The following is a 23,958-nucleotide window of genomic DNA, read 5'->3' on the forward strand; positions in this document are numbered from 1 at the left end:
TAGAGTGGCTCCCAGGAGCCCAAGGCGATGTCCCCAGTTAGTTCCTTGGGCAGCTGAGGATAGGGAACCTGAAATGACCCTATCCTAGAGCAATACTGACGAATAATGTGTTTTTTTAAATCCTATAGACACAAACTTGCATTTGTACTAGATGGCCATGAGTTTGGACAGTAAAATTTTGACTAATTTAATGAATATTTCTGACAACTCTTTCCTAACAGTTTTAATTAAAAAATGTTAATGAAATGAAATCCATATTTCATGCTGCTTTACTTAAAATCACTTCAAATGTCTAATGGAAATCTAAGGGTAAGATAGATGTGGCATCTATCCCATAATTTACCTTTCATTTGATTGTCTGAAACTTTAAGAGAAACTTATGCTCTACTCTGAGGACAGGCAATATGTCTACCTTTGGATAGTAATGCTGTCCCTTAAAGGCAGAAGAAAAGATTGACTAACTAACGTATTCCCAATGTATCAACAATCATCTTTTACATCATGTGTAAATGACCAGCAAGGAGCCTTTAACCCTTTCCCTACACCTGTCTTAAACAGTGGAGTATTGTAGGTAGCTTTATAGGCACTAATGAGGCTGACCCTCTAAAAAGGGAGTCATAAACAAACTGGAAAGAAACCTCAGATCTTCCAAATAAAACTCATGGCATCTATACAGTCTGCAAAGCAAATAAAGGTTTCTCATCCTAACATTTATCTTTCAATTAAACAGTTATTGCCTCTCTAAGAAAAGCCCACTATAATTTTATGGTCACTATTGAGACACTGTGCAATCAGACCGAGATAAGACTTTCCCAGTCTACAGTCTGACCTGGAAGTTATTACTCACTTCCCTGTTTAACCTTGAAATTCTTGTTGGTGCATTGAAAGATAAGGCTGTCCAGTGCACTGATATTTTCTATATCACTGTCCTAATTTCACTATCGTGTTTAATGTTTGCTTTCTGTGGAGGTCACTTATTCCTAATGCACTGTTATTTCCAAAAGCTAGGATCCCTATAGCATAGGAATCCATTTAAGAAATTCCAACCTAATATTGCCTCATTTCCTTGAGTATTTCTCTTTATAATGTCATATTTCTTGAAATTCACTTTTGAATATTATCTAATATGTCTTGACACAGGTCAAGTTCTATATGTTCAAATAATATTTGAACAATAGGTCAGAATTATTTAGAAATTCTATTCTTTATTTAAAAACCAGAAGACAAATAACTCTTTGTGTGTATGAGTGTATTTGCACTTGTCTGTTTCATGATTATGTGACTGAGATTAATATATAGTATATGCAGACATTTTATTCTTCACCCAACAAGGCAAAGATAAGCATATAAGAGCAAGCACAAATATTTTTCTAAACACCAAAAAGGCTTCAGTCCTCAGATGGTATGATTTACTGCAAAAAGTGATTATGATTTATTCATTAATCAGAGAACATAAACTAAAGGGATTTCCACCAATGTGCACAGGATAAGTGTACAGGACAAAGTATCCAAAAGATGACACTTAGGAAAATATATTTCTAATAAAACATAATATCATTCCTGTTAGAAGTATTTACTGAAAAACTGTCTGTGCACACAGACAAAAGGTGTGGTGGAGGTGTGAGATCCTGGACACTTGCCAGGCTCTTACAATCCTCAGGCTGGGGAAACACAGGAAGAAGACAAATAAGAGATATACATGCGAATAAATCACTACTAATTACATTGATATTAATATGTTTCCCAATTTCTTCCATATCCATAACATTTTAAAATGTTGTTTTAGAGAGCCCATTTTAACATTTTACCAGGGAAAATTTGAAATGTGTACCTGACAAAAATTCAGATTCTTCACATTCCTAGAAAAGAGCTACTCTTTCGATTTTCCAGCAGGTCAGCCTGAGCATGTGAAATAGTTTACATCTTCAAGAGATCGTGTTAGTATTGGATCACCTTAAAGTAAGATAGAAAATGCAGCCCTCTTTGGTAAGTTCTGAAATCATATAATATTCTGCTGTCTTTAAGGTTGTTATAAAACTCAAAGTTCTGAGTTGAAGTGTCTTCATTTCTCATCCTGAGGAAACAAATATTAACAACATGGAAAATATTTCACCTCCTTATAAACTTTGCTCCGGATTCATTTAAGTTCATACACAATGAGCATATTCCTCGCAGACCTTCACTGTCACTTGGTTACTTCCTACTAGTCCCAGAAGGCAAATCTTTCTGGATAGCCTTATTAAGAACCCATGTCTTATGTCAATTAGTGTTGTAAAAAAATGCTGTTGTTAAAACTTAGATTTATCTGGTCCTGAAAATATACTGGAATAAGTAAAAAATACTTTCTTCAAAATTAAATAAAAAATGTATTTGCTTAGCTGCCCAGTGCCTATAGTTGGAGACAATGTTAGAGGTGAAAAAAATGAGCTATTCATTAAAGGTTGAAGATAACCACTAGAAGGAAATTTCCAAATAAATCTCTATCTCATGCATATCATGAGATGAATCTGGTTACTGAAGTGAAGCTGAAATGCTCCATTTATAGTGCCTGGACTTTATCAGGGTAAATATTATCAATGTCTCAAATAATAACATTAGTGTACAGAAATGCTCAATAGAAAAATGTGTCAATCGGCTGCCTAAAGAATAAAACAATACAGTTTTGCATACAGGGTCACTTTTTTCTCTTTACCATGCATATCATTCCTTACTCACTCTTCCTTCTATAGCTTTTCTGAATAAATCTCTGCCCTCTTTTCCTCCTCTCTTGCTCTCTCTCTTCTGACTTTCCTCCTTTCCTATTCTCTCTCTCAGTTTTATTTCCATTCCTCTTTTATTTTTAATACATTTATAATAAATTTTCAGGCTCTGAGTTTGGGCTTCTGTCCACTTCTGTATCAATGAATTACCCTTTCATAAATGTTGACTATACTTGGGCTAACTTTAGGAAGATTAAAAGCAATTTTGAATGTTTGAACTCAAAATTCGCCTCAAAGTGATCATTACTAATTTATATATATACCAAATTGTCACATTACCACCATATCATGCACAATTACCTTGTATCAAAATGCATAAACAAGTAAATGAGATGAAGAAAAATAAAATGCAAAAAATATAAAAATAAAATATAGGAATTTCATTTCATCCTGAAGCCTAAACCTAGCCTCTGTGTAAGATGGTTATGTGTCTGGGCCACAGAAGATTGTCATTTTAACTCTTTCTTAATGGACTTCTCCCTCTCTCTCTTTTAATCAAGAAATCTGAAGAGATCTATAACAAACGTTTAAGGACTCCTTTGCCTAAAATGAGGGGGCATCGAGAAAAATTGTTGAATCACACGGGATAAACAGAAATGCAATGAAAATGTGTCAGCTCTTTATATGGCTCCAAAAAATCACCCTGGTAGCTCAGGACACATCCACCATCGGCACACACGTATCATCACCCTGATGGGATCATATTGCAGGGGAAAACAGTTGGCAAAAAGAGGTCACAGAACACGATGCCTTAAATAATCTTGATCAATAATGAAAGTCAGTTATTTGAAAAGCAAAATTAGCAGCGATAAACTTCCATAGTTTTGTTATAAGGTACGGATCCTAATCGATTTTTAAAAGTGAGGCAGAATTTTTCTTTTAGCTATGTTCTTCAAAAACAGTTTTACCTTCTGCAAATACTAAGCATTTCTGGCAAGACACTTCCTATTTCCTGAAGGACAGCCTTCTACAAGGATGTTCCAAAATGGACAAAATTTTTTTAAATGCCTTATAATCCCTTATGGTAATTCCCTTAGGTCAACACATCTCCCAACCATGATCAAAAAAGTTTCTGTTTAAAGCAGATGTTGATAATCACAGATGAATAAAAGAGGATGAAGTGAAGAAAATAACTGTCTACGGAATATTCGGCCCTAAAGGAATTATATAAACTGCATCCTCAGGTCTTGAGACTCAGAATTAATTGCGTAAAGGATATGGAAAATGTATAGAAGACTGACTAGGTGGATTACTATGAGGAAAATTTTTCTCAGCACAGAAATGATGCTATCCATATAACTCATACAGCTTGTGCAGCTCTTAACAACTTGTGAAGTATGAAAGACCAAATTCCAGCATGGAAGGGGGAATAGAATACAAAATCTTACCCTATCGGAAGAGATATTAAAATTTACAGATGCCGGGAGTTTAAAAGTTAGGTTCTGTACAAACGTAGGCCCGGGTATATAAACCAATATCAAGTGTTATATTACACATACAAGAAATTTGGGGCATCACAAATTGGTCTTGAAGTATTGTGTCATAGATCTGGGAGACATTGGGCCATGAATATGATCAAAAACATTGGAAAGACTCAAAATTCTCTAAAAAAAATGGAAAGGCAGTAAATGAATGTAAAGAAAATGTAGACTTGCTTAGCTGCACTTTATAAACTACTTTGAGTAAGGCATTTAAATGAATAAAACTTATGATTTTTATGTGTGTTGTTCATGGTATCACTGTTGCCACAGCGAATTAAATATTTTAAGCCGGGCGGTGGTGGCGCACGCCTTTAATCCCAGCACTTGGGAGGCAGAGGCAGGCGGATCTCTGTGAGTTCGAGACCAGCCTAGTCTACAGAGCTAGTTCCAGGACAGGCTCCAAAACCACAGAGAAACCCTGTCTCGAAAAAGCAAAAAAAAATATTTTAATACTCATTTCAGTCATTATATTATTAACAGTCTCTGTTCTTATAATCTATAATACTTCTTTTCCTTGGTTGCATCTTCTGACCCTACTGTTTACAGGACTTTTCTCTTAAAGTGATATTTTAAATTTCAATACGTCTATTAAATTGTCTTGTTTAAATATTCCAATTTCCTTGTAAGTTTGCATGATTCCTGAAAAAATATTTCCAACTTTAGCATACAAGAGCAGAAACTGGTACCATGACAACATATGTTAGAATCATATAATCTAATTTCTGAACTTAGATCATATCATCCTTATTCTAAGTGTTTATTTAGTCAGGGTAAAAATGTGTATCTACAATTTTCTCTCCTATGTCAAAAACTACAAAACTTTCTACCAACTTGTGAGACACTATAGCACTGGCAGATATTTTGAAGTATTAAATGAAGTGAATATCTTGCACAAAGACTTTGCTGTAACCTCCTCAGAGCACACTTTACATCGCTGTTCCTGAGACTGTAGATCAAAGGATTGAGGGCTGGAGGTAACACAGAGTAGAGCACAGCAAAAAGCCTGTCTGTGATCGATGGTACTATTGAGGGTGGCTTCAGATAGACAAAGCAAGCAGTAGCAATAAAAACAGTGAACACAGTGAGGTGGGGGATGCATGTGGCAAATGCTTTGGACCGCCCTTTAGTAGTAGGAATCTTAAGCACAGCAGAGAAAATGTAAAAGTAAGAGATCACCACACAGGTAAAGCAACACATGCCTAGAAACAGACCAATTCCAAGACCTGTATAAATGAGCACTAGTCTTTCAGAACAGGAAATCCTTAGCAATGAGGGGACATCACAGAAAAACTGTGGAATCACATTGGAACCACAAAAAGGTCCAGAAAATATGCCAGCTGTATAAATGGCTCCAAAAAATACCCCAGCTGCCCAAGAAACACCCACCAACACCACAAAGGTAGTAGCATTCATGATGGCGTCATAGTGCAGGGGACTGCAAATGGCAGCATAGCGGTCATAGGACATGGCAGTGAGAATAAATACTTCCCCTGCTGAGAAAGAACTCAATAAGAATACCTGAACTGCACAACCAAGAATGGATATAAAATTGTTGTGTGTTAGACTATTCACAATTAAGTTTGGGATGGTAACTGACAGAAAGAAGACATCCAGCAGGGACAAATTCTTCAGGAAGAAGTACATGGGTGTTTGAAGCTGCAGGTCAAGGGTGATAAGAATGATGATGATCAGGTTACTTCCTAGGGCCACCATGTACATCACTAGGAAGAACACTCCACATAAAGTCTGTAGCTCCTGGACGTCAGAGATCCCCATCAAGATGAATCCGGTTATTGCAGTGACATTGGCCATACTAGACTCCATTCAGACCCTGTCACCATGGAAGAAAACAATGAATAAGTACTACAACTGCTGTAAGTAATGACAATGATGTACAGATAAGCTCAAAGCAAAAGAATTCAAGAAATTACAAATACGATGCAGATACATTTCCAAAAATTCTTGCTCCATACCCCTTATCACCACAGCGTTGCCTCACTCTTTCCCTACCTTCTGTTCTTGGTGTTTGTCTGTGTGTATGTGTATCTCCATGTTCTCTTCTCTCTTACCTCCTCACTTTAATCCTCCTGTTCTTTTCTCTCTCAGTCTTTATTTCTGTCTCCCTCACACACTCTCTCTACTTAGATTTAGATTGTCCTGAGTGATCTACATATGCAAACTAGGTTTTCTATGATTCAACCACAAAGCCGAAGACTTCTCAATACCATAAACATCATTTGATATAAATTAATCTTATTATTTTAACTCTATGATCATAATTAGTTTAGGAGAAAGTTTCCATGGCATTGGGAAGGTCTTTTTTTTTCTTTTTATTTTTTTTCGAGACAGGGTTTCTCTGTAGCTTTGGTGCCTGTTCCAGAACTAGCTCGTGTAGACCAGGCTGGCTTCGCACTCCCAGAGATCCACCTGCCTCTGCCTCCCGAGTGCTGGGATTAAAGGCGAGCACAACCACTTCTTTTCTTTTAAGTATTAGTAGAGTATTCTTCTCTGACTATTGAGTCTATCAGTAGGCTGTAAGAAAATTTTTTAATGTTTAACTACAGAGTCATGATAGATAGTTTTAAATAAAAACCAAAAATTACCTCAGTATGATAACTATACATGTATCAAAAGATCATATTACTACATATAGTATTAAACTACTATGCATTGATATGCAAATAAAAGAAAGTTGCAGAAAATAAAATACATAACAGATAAAAATTCATTAAATTTTTCTTGTACAATAGAAAATTGTTGGTAAATGTCTCATTGATACCATTGACTCTATAGAAGGAGTAATAATCAAACTGGAAAGAAATATCAAATCTTACAAATAAAACATCTGTCATATATACAGACTGCAAAGCAAATAAAGAATGTTCATCAAGACATTTCCCTTTAAACATGGATTGCCTCTCTAAGCAGAGTCAACTGTAATTATCTGGGCCCTGTTCAGACACTGAATGATCAGACTAAGATAGGAGTCAACCTGACCACAGCCTAATCCAGTACTTAATACACACTTTCCCTGTTTGATCGTGGTGTTCCTGTCACTACTTCAGAAGATAAGGCTATCCAATACAGTTATATTTCCTAAATCCCTGTCCTAACTTTTACAATTTTGTTTACTGTTTTATTTCTATGGAGATCAGATATTGCTAATGTTCTGTAATTTTTAAAAGCAAAGATCCCTATAGCATTGAAATCCATTTAAAAATTCCAAAACAATATCCCCTCATTTCTTGAGTATTTTTCTTTATGATTTCTTATTGCTTGAAATTCACTTTTGAACCTTACCAGCTATTCCTGATTCGAATAAAGCATTGTATGTTTAAAATGCACTTATTTGGTTACTCAATTCTAAACCATTTAGATAACTATTCTTTATTAAAAAAACCAGCAACCAATCTGTCTCTCTTTTCCTTTGTTGTGTGTGTGTGTGTGTGTGTTTGTGTGTGTGTGCATGCATTTGTGTGTGTTTGTCCATGTCTGTTCCATGACTTAATGATAAAACAAATATGGACTATATAGGAGCATTTTTTTCTCTAGTTGGTGAGCCAAAGATGTACCAAGTGTGTACAAGAATCTGCAAATATTTTCCTAAACAACAAATGATCTATAATCTTTAGTTGGCACGATTTGTTGCAATCAATGATCATAATTTAGTCATTAGTCATCTTGCTGCTTAAATTAAGGAATCTTTACCAACGTGCACGGGATTAGTATACATGCTAAAATTTTTAACAATGGAACTTAGAAAAGCACATCTCTAATTAAATATAAGATGAATCCTGTTTTGAATACTTACAGAAAAGCTCTCTGTGTAAACAGGAAAAAAATGTGTGGCAGAGGCGTAATATTCTGGGTACTTGCCAGGCTATTGCAGTTCTCAGACTGGAGAAATACAGAAAGAAAGCAAATATTAGATATGAAGGTAAACAAGTCTCTACTAAATTTTCTTGCTTTTCATATATTTCCAAATTTCATCCATATCATAAAATCTTAGAAATTGTTTTAGAGAGCCTATTTTAACATTTTATCAATGAAAATTTGAAACTTGTACTTGACAAAAATTCAGATTCTTCACATCCTAGAAAAAACTTACTCTTTAGAATTTCCTGCAGGTCAGTTTGGCTTGGGAAATATTTTTACGTATGCAAGAGCTAAAATTAATATTGAATCACCTCAAAGGAGAATTGTACATGCAGCTCTCTCTGGTTAGTTTTGAAATCACATCTTATTCTGTCTCTAAGACCATTATAACACTGAAAACTCTGAGTGAAACTGTCTTCATTTCTTATCCAGGAGAACCAAATATCAGCAAGAAGGAAAATATGTTACCTTTTATATACTTTGATGTAGATTCATTTGACACCATATATAATGAGCATTTTCCTAACAAAACCCTCACAGTCTCTTGGTTACTTCCTGGTAGTCCCTAAAGACAAATCTTTCTGATAAACTTAATTTTAGCCCATGTCTTAAGACAATTAGTGTTGTAATAATTGCTGCTATTGAAAATGAGATTTATCAGGTCCCAGTGAATACGCTGGAATAGGTAAAAAAGAACAGTCATATTTTTCTCAGAATTAAATTTATGTATTTTCTTAACTTGACAGTGCATAAAGTTAGACAATGTTAGATTTATAAAAAAGAAGTTACTCATTGACGGTTGCTAATAATCACTAGAAAGATAATTGCAAATAAGTTTGTATGTCATGGATATCAGAGAATCCCAGAAAGATAAATCTGGTTACAGAAGTAACACTGTCATACTACATTTGTAGTGTGTGAGACCCTATCTGCATAAATATTATTAATGTTCCAAATTAATTATTAGCATTAGTGTATAGAAATACTCAATAGAAAATGTGTCCATTCAATCATCTACCTAATATAAAAATATGATACAGTTTTGCATAAACTGTTATTTCTCTCCTTCCCTTTCATAACATTCTACTCTCAATCTTCCTTCTTAATATTTTGTGATTAACTTTTTGTCCCTCTTTTCCCTTTCCCTCACTCACTACCTTCTGACTTTCTTCCCTTCATGTTCTTCGTATTCCTTCTCCCCTCCCCTTTTCAAACTTAGTCTCCCTTTGTATCTCTCTATTATGGCCTCAGAAGTTTATTAAGGCTCTGGACAATCTGTGTAATATTTCTACAATTGAGATATAAAATATTAACTCACCATTATTTTAAAATTAAGTCTGATTAGAATAAAAATTGTATAATGTAAATAATTCTTTTTTGTTTATTTTATTTTTTTTAGTTGTTGCAAAAAAATTTCCCATTTCCCTCCCCCTCCTAGCACAAATCACCCCCTCTCCCCATTCCCCTCCCCCTCCCCCCCACTCCATTCCCCCTCGAGAATGAAGAGCAGTCCAGATTCCCTGCCCTGCGGGAAGTCCAAGGTCTTCCCACTTCTATCCAAGACCAGGAAGGTGAGCATCCAAACAGGCTAGGCTCCCACAAAGCCAGTTCATGTATTAGGATCGAAACCTAGTGCCATTGTCCTTGGCTTCTCATCAGCCTTCATTGTCTGCCACGTTCAGAAAGTCCGGTCTCATCCCATGCTTATTCAGTCCCAGTCCCGCTGGCCTTGGTGAGCTCCCAATAGATCAGTTCCACTGTCACTTTTAGGATCTTATGAAAATAAATGTAGGGATAACTTTTCAGTTTTAGTTTGGGCTTGTTTCCATTTATGCATTAATAAGTTATAATTTTATGAATATTCAGTATATTTACCCTAATTTCAGAAAGACTAGAAAGACTTTTGAATGCTTGTACTGAAAAAGCACCTCAAGATGATCATTACTCATGTACCCATGTATAGAATAATCAATACAGGTACAATTTCCTGCATCAATATGCATAATTTAAATAAAATGAGGTGAAGAAGTTAAAGTACAACAAATATAAAATTAAACGTTGGAGTTTCATTTAATCCTGTAGCCTAGACCTAACTTTGTATTAGATGACTGTGAGTCTGGAGAACAGAAGATGGTCTTTTCAACTCTTTCTTAGCAGATTTTATCAAGAAATCTATACCCATTATTTAGGTTTCTTTACTTAAAATGACAGGCATCAAAGGAAAAAATTCAGAACAAAATGTTACCATAGAAAGACATGCAAAATGTGCCAGTTCTATGCATCACTCCAAAGAGTATACAGGTAGACCAGCAAACACCCTCTATCAACACACACGTAATACCATTCATGATGGCATCATATTGCAGGGGAAAAGAGATGACAACATATCAACTATATAATATAGTCGCTAGGATAAATACTTCCCATGATAAAAAAGAGTTCATAAAAGGATACAAATGACATTGTATCCAATTTTCTATACCATATAGAGCCCTTGTTTCCTGTATGAAGCCTCATGAGCCAATTAGCCACTATTTTCAGTATTTAGGACGTCACCAGAAGGCTTGTTAAGTTCTGTATACTTAGACTTCCTCAAACCTTTGCTCAAAATTCCTTCACTTTCTTTCTGCAAATCAATATCAAAATATTCAGAAACACAGACTGACGTTAAACATAGTTAGGCTCTCACTTCTTTACTATGAATTTTATGTAATAATTACATAATAATTACAGACTACTGTGACAAAATACTTAAAACAGTCAATTAATGAAGGAATTTCTAATATGCCTCATTATTTGTCCATATAGTCCATCACATTCAAAAAGGGATGCCCTTAGTTACATGAGTTAGATAGATGTTCCCAAACTATCTGTTGTTAGGAAACAGTGAGAGTTGCATTCTTCCACCCAAGTTACCACTTTCTTTTATTCAGTATGAGATCCTAGACCGCAAAATTCAATCCAACAAAAACTTGGATAAGTCTTTCCACATCAGTTAAACCTCCATGGAAATGTACTAAGAGGTTTGTTTCTTATGTGATTTTAATTTTGGAAAGTTTATAAGCAACAATCAACATCACAGCTATTCTTAATGTTCTGTATTCTTGATCATACATTTTGACTTTGTTTAGGTAAAATCCATGATATTTATATATTTAAACGTTTGTTAGTACAGAAACACATGATGCCTTGAGAAAACCTATTTATTAATGAAAGCCAGTTAGCATGAAAAAATTAATTTTGATACACGTTCATTGTTTGGTTTTATGATTCATAATAGATGTCAACATTATGTTGAAGTTTTAGAAAAATGATTTGAGCTGAAAACATTACTTTTCTATCTCATTATCATTCTCTCAACATTAAAAATGACAATACATAATTTAAAATTACTGAAAGAATTAAATTGTTTATTTGTTCTAATCATGTTTTACTCTAAGATATTTTAATTTATACAAAGAAAAATAAAGTGAGATGAATAAGTGACCTAGTGAAAAAGAATTGGTGGGAGAACACTAGATAAGCAATAACTTTACAGAAAATACAAATTTATATAACTATAGATGATAATATATTTATATATCAAAAAGTTTGCTGAGAGATTCTAATTGCATAAATTTAAAACTTTACTGTTATAAAAGGTCAGTGTTTCAAGTGTCTATCCATGCTTATTGACACAAAGAACCATAAAAAATCATGGCAATTCTTAACTTGCCAAGTCCAGGTGATATAAGAACTAAGTCTCCTAGCTTATCTCATTAGGCAATGAGCCCATGCCCTCTGGACATAGTCTTCCTCCAGAAAACTTGAAATATTGTGTTGCATGGTTAACGGACCTGCCCTTTTTACTCAGTATAAGGAATGTGCTTTTGACCAATGAGATGGAACGCTTGTGATTTTTTTTATTATTACTTCAAGCATTTGTAAAAAGGTGTATACATTCCAGGTGAAAATAGAAGTAAAAAGAATTAAAACTGATGTGGGATACCCCTTTGTATGCTGTTATTACCATTAATGAATAAAGAAAACTGGCTTGCCCTGATAGGGTAGAACAGAGTTATGAGGAAAAGGAAATTGAATGCTGGGAAGAAAGAGGCAGAGTCAGGGAGATGCCATGGAGCAGCCACCAGAGACAGACATGCTGAAACTTTGCTGGTAGGTCACAACCTCATGGTGATACACACATTAATAGAAATGGATTAAATTAAGATGTAAAAGTTAGCCAATAAGAAGCCAGAGGTAAGCCAAGTAGTAGTAGCACATGCCTTTAATCCCAGCACTCGGGAGGCAGAGGGAGGCGGATCTCTGTGAGTTCGAGACCAGTCTAGTCTTCAAGAGCTAGTTCCAGGACAGGCTCAAAAGCTACAGAGAAACCCTGTCTTGAAAGACAAAAACAAAAACAAAACAAAACAAAAAAGCTAGAGCTAATGGGCCATTAATATAGTTTCTGTATGGTTATTTCAGGGGTGAGTAGCTGGAAACCAACAATCATTCTCCTTAACAACATGAAACAGAAAATTAGAAAAAGAATTAGAACTACGGAATTGGAACTAAAGGATTAGAGCTAAGATACTATAGAAAATTAGGACAAGAGAGGTAGAGAAGCTGAAGCATAAAGCTCATGACTCGAAAAGCATATGTATGAGTTCATTTGGTAATTCCTCAGACTAGAAATTTCTAAGTTCCCTTCACTAAGATGTAGCCTCTGCAATGAACCCTGGGTGTTAGTTTTGTGAGTTGGACTTGCAAGCTACCAAAAGAGGTTGTCATAAACTGCCATATAAAGAAAACTTATAAGCAAAGGTTTAATTTGAGCCTTGACTCTAGCTACTGACCCAACAATTGGGTATGAGTTTTGGGTCATTCATAAAATGAATTCTTACAGATTTTGTGATATAAATTATCTCTTAGGGTTTGATTATAAAATATTCAAACAGGATCATGGGTTCACCATTTGTTTCCAGATGATCATGTTCTTTTTTTAGGCTTTGGAAACATTAAGAAGAGATTTGCAGTCCCAGTTTTGATTTCTTAATAGAAAAATTGACATGAGATACGTTCTTCTACAAGTTTGTTTCCTGTGCTTAACTCTTTTTTCTTTAACATAATACATGAAAGAAACTACTAAGTCCAGGTATGGGAGCACGTTAAATTTTCTTTTATATCACAGCAATAAAATAGTGAGGGTAACTTCAGTGGCAGTGTAGGTGGTTTCTTTTGTGTGTGTTCAAAGCAATTACAAAGGACATTCAGGAAGACAAAGGTAGGAAAGGATATAGTGGAAATTATATGAATATCATGGTCACACACGGAATTCTAGAAAATTAAAATAAGAAATTTGTCAAAGAAATCTCTCCCTATGCCTCTAACATGAAGTATTTTCTGTAGCAGTTGAAAGTTTTGATCTTAAATTGAATCCCTTGCCATTTATGAAGCAACTCTGTACTCGTCATCTATACTACTTCTTTTCCTTGGTTGCGCCCTCTGATCCAACTATCTACAAGGTTTTTTTTTGTATTAGAAAGAGTGATGTTTTAAATTTCATTACTTCTATTGCTTTGTTTAAATATCCTAAGTTTCCTTCTAAATTTGTATGATTCCTGAAAAATATTTTCTTTTTTTTAAAAAAATATATTTATTTATTTATTTATTTATTTATTTATTTATTTATTTATATATTGTGTATACAATATTCTGTCTGCGTGTATGCCCGCAGGCCAGAAGAGGGCACCAGACCCCATTACAGATGGTTGTGAGCCACCATGTGGTTGTCGGGAATTGAACTCAGGACCTTTGGAAGAGCAGGCAATGCTCTTAACCGCTGAGCCATCTCTCCAGCCCCATGAAAAATATTTTCAAGACTCAATATTCTTGAGCCCCAAAGCCTTCACACCTCTTTTTGCATTATTGACAAATGAGCCCATTTTTACAAGGGTACTCCTTTTTTTTCCATGTCGCCAGTTGTCGAGAAGAATTGCAGTCTCTATCTTTTTATCTCCTTTTGCATCCTATTATTGATGTTTATCGAACCTCCTCTCCATTCAAGTCTCTTGCATGAGTTATGCGAATAAAGAAAATGGCATTACTTTTTGTTGTCTTATGCTTAAAATAAATGTTGATTGAGTTTAAACCCAGAGAAAAAGTCCATAGCATGACGTAAGAAGTGGTAGACAAGACAAAACACAAAGATACAAAGAAAATGAAAAAGAAGTAGTTGTCATACCTGGATGGTGATCGAGGGGCAAAAATTTGACTAGTGTGAGTTCAGGAGGTTCTGTACAGTAATGCAGGAAATGGGTATTATAGACAAGACCACAAAATGTGGGGAACTTTGGCACGTAAAGACAGATGACATTCAGGTATTTGTCTCACCCATGAACTGATTGACAAAAGGACACAATAAACAGTAAAGAAAATATTATTCGTCAAGTAAAAACAGTTGAGATATGAGCATCAAATGAGAGAGACACACACAGAGAGAGAGAGAGAGAGAGAGAGAGAGAGAGAGAGAGAGAGAGAGAGAGAGAGAGAGAGAGAGCATGTGTGGACCATGTTAGGCCAGAGAAAATGGTTTTGCTTTTCGGTCTGCTAAAGTTAACGGTTCTGTAGTTTGATGCAGCTTTTGTCTCCTTTGTTTGTTGTTGTAATTTAGGTCACAAGTTACATTGAGTTGCAATCAAGTGAATCATATACAGCTAGTTGAGTTGAGCATAGCAAGTCAGTTTATTATACGTTGTGCTTATTATAATAAGGTTTTACTAGTAGAAATTTACATACAGCTTAGTGGATAGAGGTTTTAAGTAACTGCGTATTACTCAAAGAAATTGTTATGGGCAATAGTTTTAAAGATCACAGAGCCTATTCCAGAAAGATGAGTATATTTGTTTTCAGCTTGAAAGAGAGCGATAGGTGATTAGTCTTAATGTGTGTTTTTGTATGTGTGTGTGTGTGTATGTTTAAGATGAAATAGGCTATATGGGATTGGACATTGCTTCAATTCTTACTCTGATTTTTGTAACCTTTGTCAAAGTCATTATTAATCACTGCTAATATAATTGAAAGTGGTTGTACATTATGAAAACCTCATAGGAAAAAATGTTAGTTTTTCTAGTAATAAAAAATAATTAAATATAAAGGAAAGATAACTATTCTGATAAAATATAGAATCTACACAATGGTTTAAAACATGGCAAATAAAATCTTTTTTGTTGGTTGACACTGGTAAATTGACCTAGAAAATACTTCATGGACAAGTGATTCTTGTCTTTTGCAATTATAATAGGTTTCATTACTTCCTCCTAGACAGTGATGAGAACATTTACCTCCATGTAGGTACAAGTGTGCCTTCCTGCACTATATGCAGGCTGAAAAACATACATGGATGACTTTGTGTTATCTTTTTCCTGTAGAGGAACCTCAGAGAAGATATAGAAAGAAAGAAAGAAAGAAAGAAAGAAAGAAAGAAAGAAAGAAAGAAAGAAAGAAAGAAAGAGAAATGAAGAATGAAGGAAGGAAGGAAGGAAGACCTAAGGAATTCCAGGAAAGTCAAACTTTGTAAACTAATTTGTTTATTGGAATTACTTACAGGAGCATATAAGATTCAAGCCAGCTACAGCACCAAAATCTTCAATTCCCAGTGTTGGTGACAAGTCACAGTAACTGATTGCCTGCTGCTTGCTGCATTAATTTCACATAGCTTCACAGATCACAAAAATCTATCCCAGGTTACTAGGATACTCAGGATACTTTCACAGATGTTTAACATCTCTATAACACTGAAAAGGGAGTTGTGTTTTTAAGCTCTCTAGACTATATAAGATTATTTAGACATGGCCCTTAGACTCCGAAGCCTTTTGCCTCTCACCTATACTGCTTCTATTCAGGAGAAACTACAGAAAAAAAACCCCACACAATTTCAACCTCTCCATTGTTTTTCTCATAATGCCCTCAACCTGAGTGGCTACTATTTCTCTTTTCAAACTTGTATCACATAGTCTTCATCCGGTTTTATCTTTATTTTATGGAATTAATAATTTTGAAAGGATTAGAGCCATTAGACACCAGGCCAATTGGGTTGACTTCTTGCCTATATTTTTTAATTACTAGGAAGACTTTCACGGAAAGCATGGGTGAATTTACTTGGACTGTTCAGGAGATTCCACAGTTTAAATGACGTTGTTATTTTAGTGTGTAAATGAGCCTTAGTAAGAGTTAGCAAATAAGATATTTAATATTACAATGAAAATCTGACCAATTGTTTAAATATTTATAGTTTCCAAGTGAGAAAAATTTTGCATACAAGAGAAGAAACTGGTATCAAGACATTATATGTTAATATCATAAAAATCTAATTTCTGTTATTAGATCATATCATACTTATTCTAATTGTTTATTAGGTCAGGATAAATATGACTATCCACAGTTTTCTTTTCTATGTCATCAACTGAACAACTTGCTTGTAGCATGTGAGACACTATACCACTGAAAGATATTTTGAAGTATTAAATGAAGTGAACATATTGCACAAAGATTTTGCTGTAACCTCCTCAGAGCACACTTGACATCCCTGTTCCTGAGACTGTAGATCAAAGGATTGAGGGCTGGAGGCAACACAGTGTAGAGCACAGCAAAAAGCCTGTCTGTGATCGATGGTTCTATTGAGGGTGGCTTCAGATAGACAAAGCAAGCAGTAGCAACGAAAACAGTGAACACAGTGAGGTGGGGGATGCATGTGGCAAGTGCTTTGGATTGACCCTTAGTAATAGGAATCTTAAGCACAGCAGAGAAAATGTAAAAGTAAGAGATCACCACACAGGTAAAGGAAGACATGGCTACAAACAGACCAATTCCAAGACCTGTATAAATGAGCACTAGTCTTTCAGAACAGGAAATCCTTAGTAATGATGACACATCACAGAAAAACTGTGGAATCACATTGGAACCACAAAAAGGCCCAGAAAATATGCCAGCTATATACATGGTTCCAAAGAATAACCCAGTGGTCCAAGAAACACCCAACAACACCACAAAGGTAGTAGCATTCATGATGGCATCATAGTGCAAGGGACTGCAAATGGCAGCATAGCGGTCATAGGACATGGCAGTGAGAATAAATACTTCCCCTGCTGAGAAAGAACTCAATAAGAATACCTGAACTGCACAACCAGGAATGGATATAAAATTGTTGTGTGTTAGACTATTCACAACTAAGTTTGGGATGGTAACTGATGGTAAGAATATATCCAACAGGGACAAATTCTTCAGGAAGAAGTACATAGGTGTTTGAAGCTGCAGGTCAAGGGAAATAAGAGTGATGATGATCAGGTTACTTATTAGAGCTGCCATGTACATCACTAGAAAGAACACTCCACATAGAGTCTGTAGCTCCTGGACGTCAGAGATCCCCATCAAGATGAATCCAGTTACTGCAGTGCCATTGGTCATACTAGATTCTATTCAGACCCTATCACCATGGAAAAAAAAATAAATGAATAAGTATTGCCAGTGTTGTAAGTAATAACAATGATGTACAGATATGCTCAGAGGAAATGCATTAAAAAAATTACAAATACGGTGCAGATTCACCTCCAAAGAATTCTTGCTTCATTCCACCTTGCCGCCATAACATTGCCTCACTCTTTCCCCACCTTCTATTCTTAGTGTTTGTGTTTGTATGCGTATCTCTATATTCCTTCCCTCCCACACTCTCTTCTCTCTGACTTCCCTAACTTTAGTTCTCCTGTTCCTTTCTCTCTCAGTCTCTATTTCTGTCTCTCTCACACTCTCCCTCTTGACTTAGAGTCAGATTGTCCTTACAGGTCTGTATATGCAAACTTGGTTCTCTATGATTCAGCTATAAAGCCTAAGATTTCTGGGTACTATAATTAACATTTGATATAAATTAATCTTATAACTTTAACTCTATGTTCATAATTACGTAAGGAAAAAGTTTCCATGGCATTGGGAAAGTCTTCTTTCCTTTTAAGTATTAGTAACTTATTCTTCTTTGAATATAGAGTTTATCTGTAGCCAGTAAGAAAGATTTTTAAGGTTTAACAACAGAATCATGATAAATAGTTTTAAATATATATTAAAAATTTAACTCAGTATGATAATTATACATGTATCCATAGATCATATTACTATATATAGTATAAAACTACTATGCATTAATATGCATGAAAAAGAAAAATGCAGAAAATAAAATCCATAAAATATAAAAATAGAATATAATGTTTTTAATCCTATAAATATGAACTTGCATTTGTATTAGATGGCTTTGAATTTGAACAATAAAATTTTAATAATTTACTGAATGCTCATGTGAACTCTTTCTAATAGTTTTAATCGTAAGTATATTATTAATAAAATAGCAACCAAGATTTCGCTACTGCTTTAATTAAAACCACTGCAATGTCCAGTGAAGGCTTAGAGTAAGATGGAACCTTAGCATCTCTTCCATAATTTATTTTGCTTTTGGTTGTCTTAAACTCTAAGAGAAATTGATGCTCAACTCTTCAGAGAAGCACTGTGTTTACATCTAGACAGTGATGTTCTCTCTTAAAGGCTACAGAAATGTTTGATTAACTAAGATGTTCCAATTTTTTTAACACCTATCTTTTACAATATCTAAAATGAACCACAAAGTTCCTTTCATTAAGCTTTTCTGTACAATGGAAAATTGTTGGCAAAAGACACGCTGGTAAGACTGACCTTATAAGATGGAGTAATAACCAAACTTGAAATAAAATATCAAATCTTACAAAGAAAACGTCATAAATACAGCCTTTAAAGCAATTGAAGATTGTTCACCCTGACATTTCCCTTTAGATTAAACACAGATTGCTCTCTAAGCAGAGTCAACTGTAATTATCTGGGCCCCGTTCAGACACTGAATGATCAGACTAAGAATCAACCAGACCACAGCCTAACCCAGTAGTTAATATACGCTTTTCCTATTTGATGTTGGTGTTCCTGTCACTACTTCAGAAGATAACGCTATCCAATACAGTTATATTCCCGAAATCTCTGTCCTAACTTCCATTAATTTGTTTACTGTTTGATTTCTATGGAGATCAGATATTGCTAATTTGTGTTGTAATTTTTGAAAGCAAAGATTCCTATAGCTCAGGAATCCATTTAAAAAAAACCTCCAAACCAATATCCTCTTCTTTCTTGAGTATTTTTCTTTCTAATTTCTTATTGCTTGAAATTCACTTTTGAACATTACCTGGTATTCCTGATTCAAGTTTTAAACCTTGCATGTTCAAATACATTTATTTGGTTACTCGATCAAAACCATTTAAATAATTATTGTTTATTAAAAAGCCAGTAGACAATCTGTCTCTCTTTTTTTTTCTGTGTGTGTGTGTGTGTGTGTGTGTGTGTGTGTTAGTCCATGTCTGTTCTAATACTTAATGATGGAAACAAATATGGACTATGCAAAACATTTTTTCATTAGCTGCTGAGACAAAGATGTACAAGTATGTACAAGAATATGCAAATATTTTTCTAAACAACAAAAGGTCTACAATATTCAGTTGGCACAATTTATTGGAATCAATGATTATAATTTAATCATTATTCATCTTGCTGCTTAAACTTAAGGAATCTCTATCAATATGCACAGGATAAGTACACAGATTAAAATTCCTTAAAGATGGACTTTAGAAAAGCGCATCTCTAATTCAATGTAAGATGAATCCAGTTTGGAATACTTACAGAAAAGCTGTCTGTGTAGACAGGAAAAAAATGTGTAGTAGAGGGGTGAGATTCTGGACACTGGCCAGCCTATTGCATTTCTCAGACTGGAGAAATACAGAAAAAAATGCAAATATTTAATATAAAGGTAAAAAACAAATCTCTACTAAATTATCTTGCTTTCAATAAGTTTTCCAATTTCATCCTTATCATAAAATCTTAGAAATTTGTTTTAGAGAGCCTATTTTAACATTTTATCAATGAAAATTTGAAACTTGTACCTGACAACAATTCAGATTCTTCACATTCCTAGAAAAGACTTACTCTTTAGAATTTATAGCAGTTCAGTTCCTGTTGGGAAATATTTTTTTTACATACACAAGAGCTCAATTTAATATTGGATCACCTGAAAAGAGAATTGTACATACAGCTCTCTCTGGTAAGTTTTGAAATCATATCATATCTGATTCTGTTTTTAAGACTGTTATAAAACTGATAACTCTGAGATAAACTGTCTTTATTTCTTATCCAAGAGACCAAATATTAGTAAAAAGGAAAATAGATTACCTTTTATATACTTTGATATAGATTAATTTGACAAAATGTATAATGAGTATATTCCTAATAGACCTCTCTCAGTCTCTTGGTTACATCCTGGTAGTCCCAAAAGGTAAATCTTTCTTGATATTTTTAACCCATGTCTTAAGACAATTAGTGTTGTAATAATTGCTGTTATTAAAAATGAGATTTATCAAGTCCCAGTGAATAACTGGAATAGGTCACAAAGAACATAGTCATATTTTTCTCTAAATTACATTTATATATATTCCTAACTTGACAGTGCATAGAGTTAAAGACAATATTAGAGTTGTACAAAGAAGTTACTCATTGAAGGTTGCAAATAATCACTAGAAAGTTAATTCCAAATAAGTCTGTATCTCATGGATGTCAGAGAATCCCAGAAAGATGAATCTGGTTACTGAAGTAACACTGACATACTACATAGTGTAGGAGACATGATCTGGATAAATATTATGAATGTCCCAAGTATTAGCATTAGTTTATAGAAATACTCATGCAGAGTCCAATACAAATCAATAAAAAAAGCACATATCCAAAAGAAGAAAATGTGTCAATTCAATCATCTACCTAATATAAAAATATGACACATTTCTTCATAAACTGTTTTTTCTCTCCCTCTCTTTCATAACATTCTACTCTAAATCTTCCTTCTATACATTATGTGAATAAATCTTTATCCTTATTTTCCCCTTTCCTTGTTCACCGCCTTTCGAATTTCTTCCCTTCATGTTTTCCTCTTCCCTTTTCCATCTTCCTATCCCTTTCTATCTTTCTATCATGGCCTCAGAAGTTTATTAAGGCTCTAGACAAACTATGTAAGTTTTCTACAATTGAGATATAAAATATTAACTCGCCATTATTTTAAAATTAAGTCTGATTAGGATAAAAATCATGTAATATAAATAATTATTATTTTACCTTTAAGGTATTTTGAAAATAAGTTTAGGGAGAAATTTTCAGTTTTAGTTTTGACTTATTTCCGTTTATGTATTAATGAGTTATAATTTTATAAATATTGAATATACTTATGCTAATCTCAGAAAGACTAGAAAGAATTTGGAGAGAATGTGGAGTAAGGGGACCATTCTTCCATTGCTGGTGTGAGTGAAAACTTGTACAGCCACTTTGGAAATCAGTGTGGCAGTTTTTCAAATAATTGGGAATAATCTATCTCAAGATCTAGCAATTCCACTCTTGGGAATATTCCCAAAAGATGCAGACTGATAAAACAAGGACATTTGCCCAACCATGTTCATAGCAGCATTACTGATAATATCCAGAACCTTGAAACAACCTAAGTGCCTCTCAATGGAATAATGGATAAAGAAAATATGGCACATTTACACAGTGGATTACTGCACAGTGGTTAAAAACAATGACATCTTGAAATTTGCAGGCAAATGGATGGAACTAGAAAAAAACGTCCTTAGTGAGTTAATTCAGACCCAGAAAGAAAAACGTATGAACTGGCTCATAATTGGATTTTAGACATAAAACAGAGGATAACTAACCGCTCTATATTCTGCAACCCCACAGAACACTGGAAACAAGGAGAACCCTAAAATAGACATACATGGATACACCCAGGAAGGGGAAGTAGACAAGATCTCCTTAATTGGCAGTGTGGGGCATGGTGGTAAGGAATTGGGGGAGCAGAACATAAGGGATCAGGAAGATTTAGTTGGGTAAAGGACAGAGAGGTAGAGCAAGAAAAAAGTTACCATGAAAATAGTAGCTACTGAGGGTTAGTGAGAAATCAGGCACCAGGGAAACCCCAGCTAAGAAGCTAAGCAGTAGTGGAAAGCATACCTAAACTACTCTTCCCCTGTAATCAGATTTTTTTTTAACTACATTAATTGTCATCATAGAACCTTCATTCAGTAACTGTTGGAAGCAGATGGAAAGTTCCACAGCTAAGCACAGGACCGAACTCCTTGAATCCAGTCACGAAGAGAGAGGAGCAATATTATAAGCAAAAGTGCCATTATGGGAGTGCCCACAGAAACAGCTGACTAGCTGGAGCTAGTCGGAGCTCACCGACCCTGACTGACAGCTGGGGAACCAGCATAAAGCCGAACTAGATCCTCTAAATGTGGGTGACAGTTGTGTGGCGGGCATAGACAGTTTGTAGGATCGCTAGCAGTGGAACCAGTATGTATCCCTAGAGTATAGTTTGACTCTTTGGAACCCATTCCCTCTGGAGGGATAACTTGTTCAGCCTAGATAGAAGCGAGGAGAGTACCTTGGTTCTGCCTCAAGGGGCAGACTTTGTTGACTCGCCATGGGAGGTCACACTGTCTCTGAGAAGTGGTTGGGGCTGGGGTGTGGAGAAGGTGGGAGGAGTGGAAAAAGGAAGGAGAGGGAATGGGTATTGCTATGTAAAATAAGATATTTTAAAAATAAATATAAAGAAGTTTTAGCTTCTGCAAGTGGTTAGAACTTCTAGCAAGACAGTTCATATCTCTTGATTTTAATTCTTTGTCCAATTAGAAACACCTTAGTAAAACTCTTGTAATTTTTTATTGTTTTAAGCCCCCTGTAAAAAAATAGTATTTCTTTGGAATAGATGGGTATTCACACAGATGCTTAATACTGGTAGAGGAAGAAAATAAGAGTCTACAGAATTTTCAACCCCAAGGGGAAGATACACACTTCAATCTCAGGTCTCAGACCTCAGGGGTCATTGCTTAAAGGGTATGGAAAATATATATATATATATATATATATATATATATATATATATATATATATATATATATAAAAGTATATTTAGCATAAGTTGTCATCAGCGGTTTTGATACTGGCCATTCTCACAGGTGGCCATTCTCTGATGGAATCTCAGAGTTGCTTTGATTTTCATTTCTCTGATGGCTAAGGATGTTGAGTATTTCCTTAAGTGTCTTTCAGCCATTTTAGATTTCTCTGTATTGTGCCTATTATCATGATGTTTTTCTATTAGAACTTTATATACTTCTCAGTAAATGGGGCTTTTAGTGAACTGCACATTACTCAAGAGATTTCATATGGGCAGTGGTTTTAAAGATTACAGAGTGTATAGTATCAGGGTGAGTACATTTGCTTCCTGTTTGAATGAGAGGGGTTAAGTAATTTGCCTTCATGTATGTGTTGCAAGGAGAGGGCTGCTGCCCCATGTTGGGTGCCAATTGTAAGAGGAGGGGACCCAATTGATCTTCCTGGCTGCCTGGCTAGCTTAACCCTGAAATAATCACACAGGAATTGAATTAATTAAATCACTGCTTGGCCCATTAGTTCTTGTATCTTATTGGCTAATTCTTACATATTAATTTAAACCTCCTCTTACATGTATGTGTGTGTGTGTTTTTGTGCGTATGTGTGTAAAATAGAGTAGGATATATAGGATGTGGATATTGCTTCACTTCTTATTTTGCTTGTAGTAGTAACTTTTGTCAAAGTGATTATAAATCACTATGAAGAGGTTGTACATCACGAAAGCCTCATGAAAAATATTTTAGTATCACCATTGTGGACTCCGTGACTCTTATTTATGGCTAGAAACCAATTATGAGTGAGTACATCCC

General features: G+C 34.8%; 2 protein-coding genes across 2 annotated transcripts; both read right to left on the minus strand.

Moving 5' to 3' along the window:
• Positions 1 to 5,044: 5,044 nt before the first annotated feature.
• LOC101994402 (olfactory receptor 14A2-like) lies at positions 5,045 to 6,052 on the minus strand. Its single transcript, XM_013350124.1, has one exon. The coding sequence runs from the start codon at positions 6,050 to 6,052 to the stop codon at positions 5,045 to 5,047; it is 1,008 nt and encodes a 335-aa protein (XP_013205578.1).
• A 10,503-nt stretch (positions 6,053 to 16,555) lies between these two features.
• LOC101994687 (olfactory receptor 14A2-like) lies at positions 16,556 to 17,560 on the minus strand. Its single transcript, XM_005357637.1, has one exon. The coding sequence runs from the start codon at positions 17,558 to 17,560 to the stop codon at positions 16,556 to 16,558; it is 1,005 nt and encodes a 334-aa protein (XP_005357694.1).
• Positions 17,561 to 23,958: the final 6,398 nt, after the last annotated feature.

Source organism: Microtus ochrogaster, chromosome 22 (assembly GCF_000317375.1).
Source record: "Microtus ochrogaster isolate Prairie Vole_2 chromosome 22, MicOch1.0, whole genome shotgun sequence".
Lineage (NCBI taxonomy): Eukaryota > Metazoa > Chordata > Mammalia > Rodentia > Cricetidae > Microtus > Microtus ochrogaster.

Excerpts from the sequence above, each read along its gene's own strand:
- LOC101994687 (XM_005357637.1), bottom strand. The coding sequence starts at position 17,560 with ATGACCAATGGCACTGCAGTAACTGGATTCATCTTGATGGGGATCTCT.
- LOC101994402 (XM_013350124.1), bottom strand. The coding sequence starts at position 6,052 with ATGGCCAATGTCACTGCAATAACCGGATTCATCTTGATGGGGATCTCT.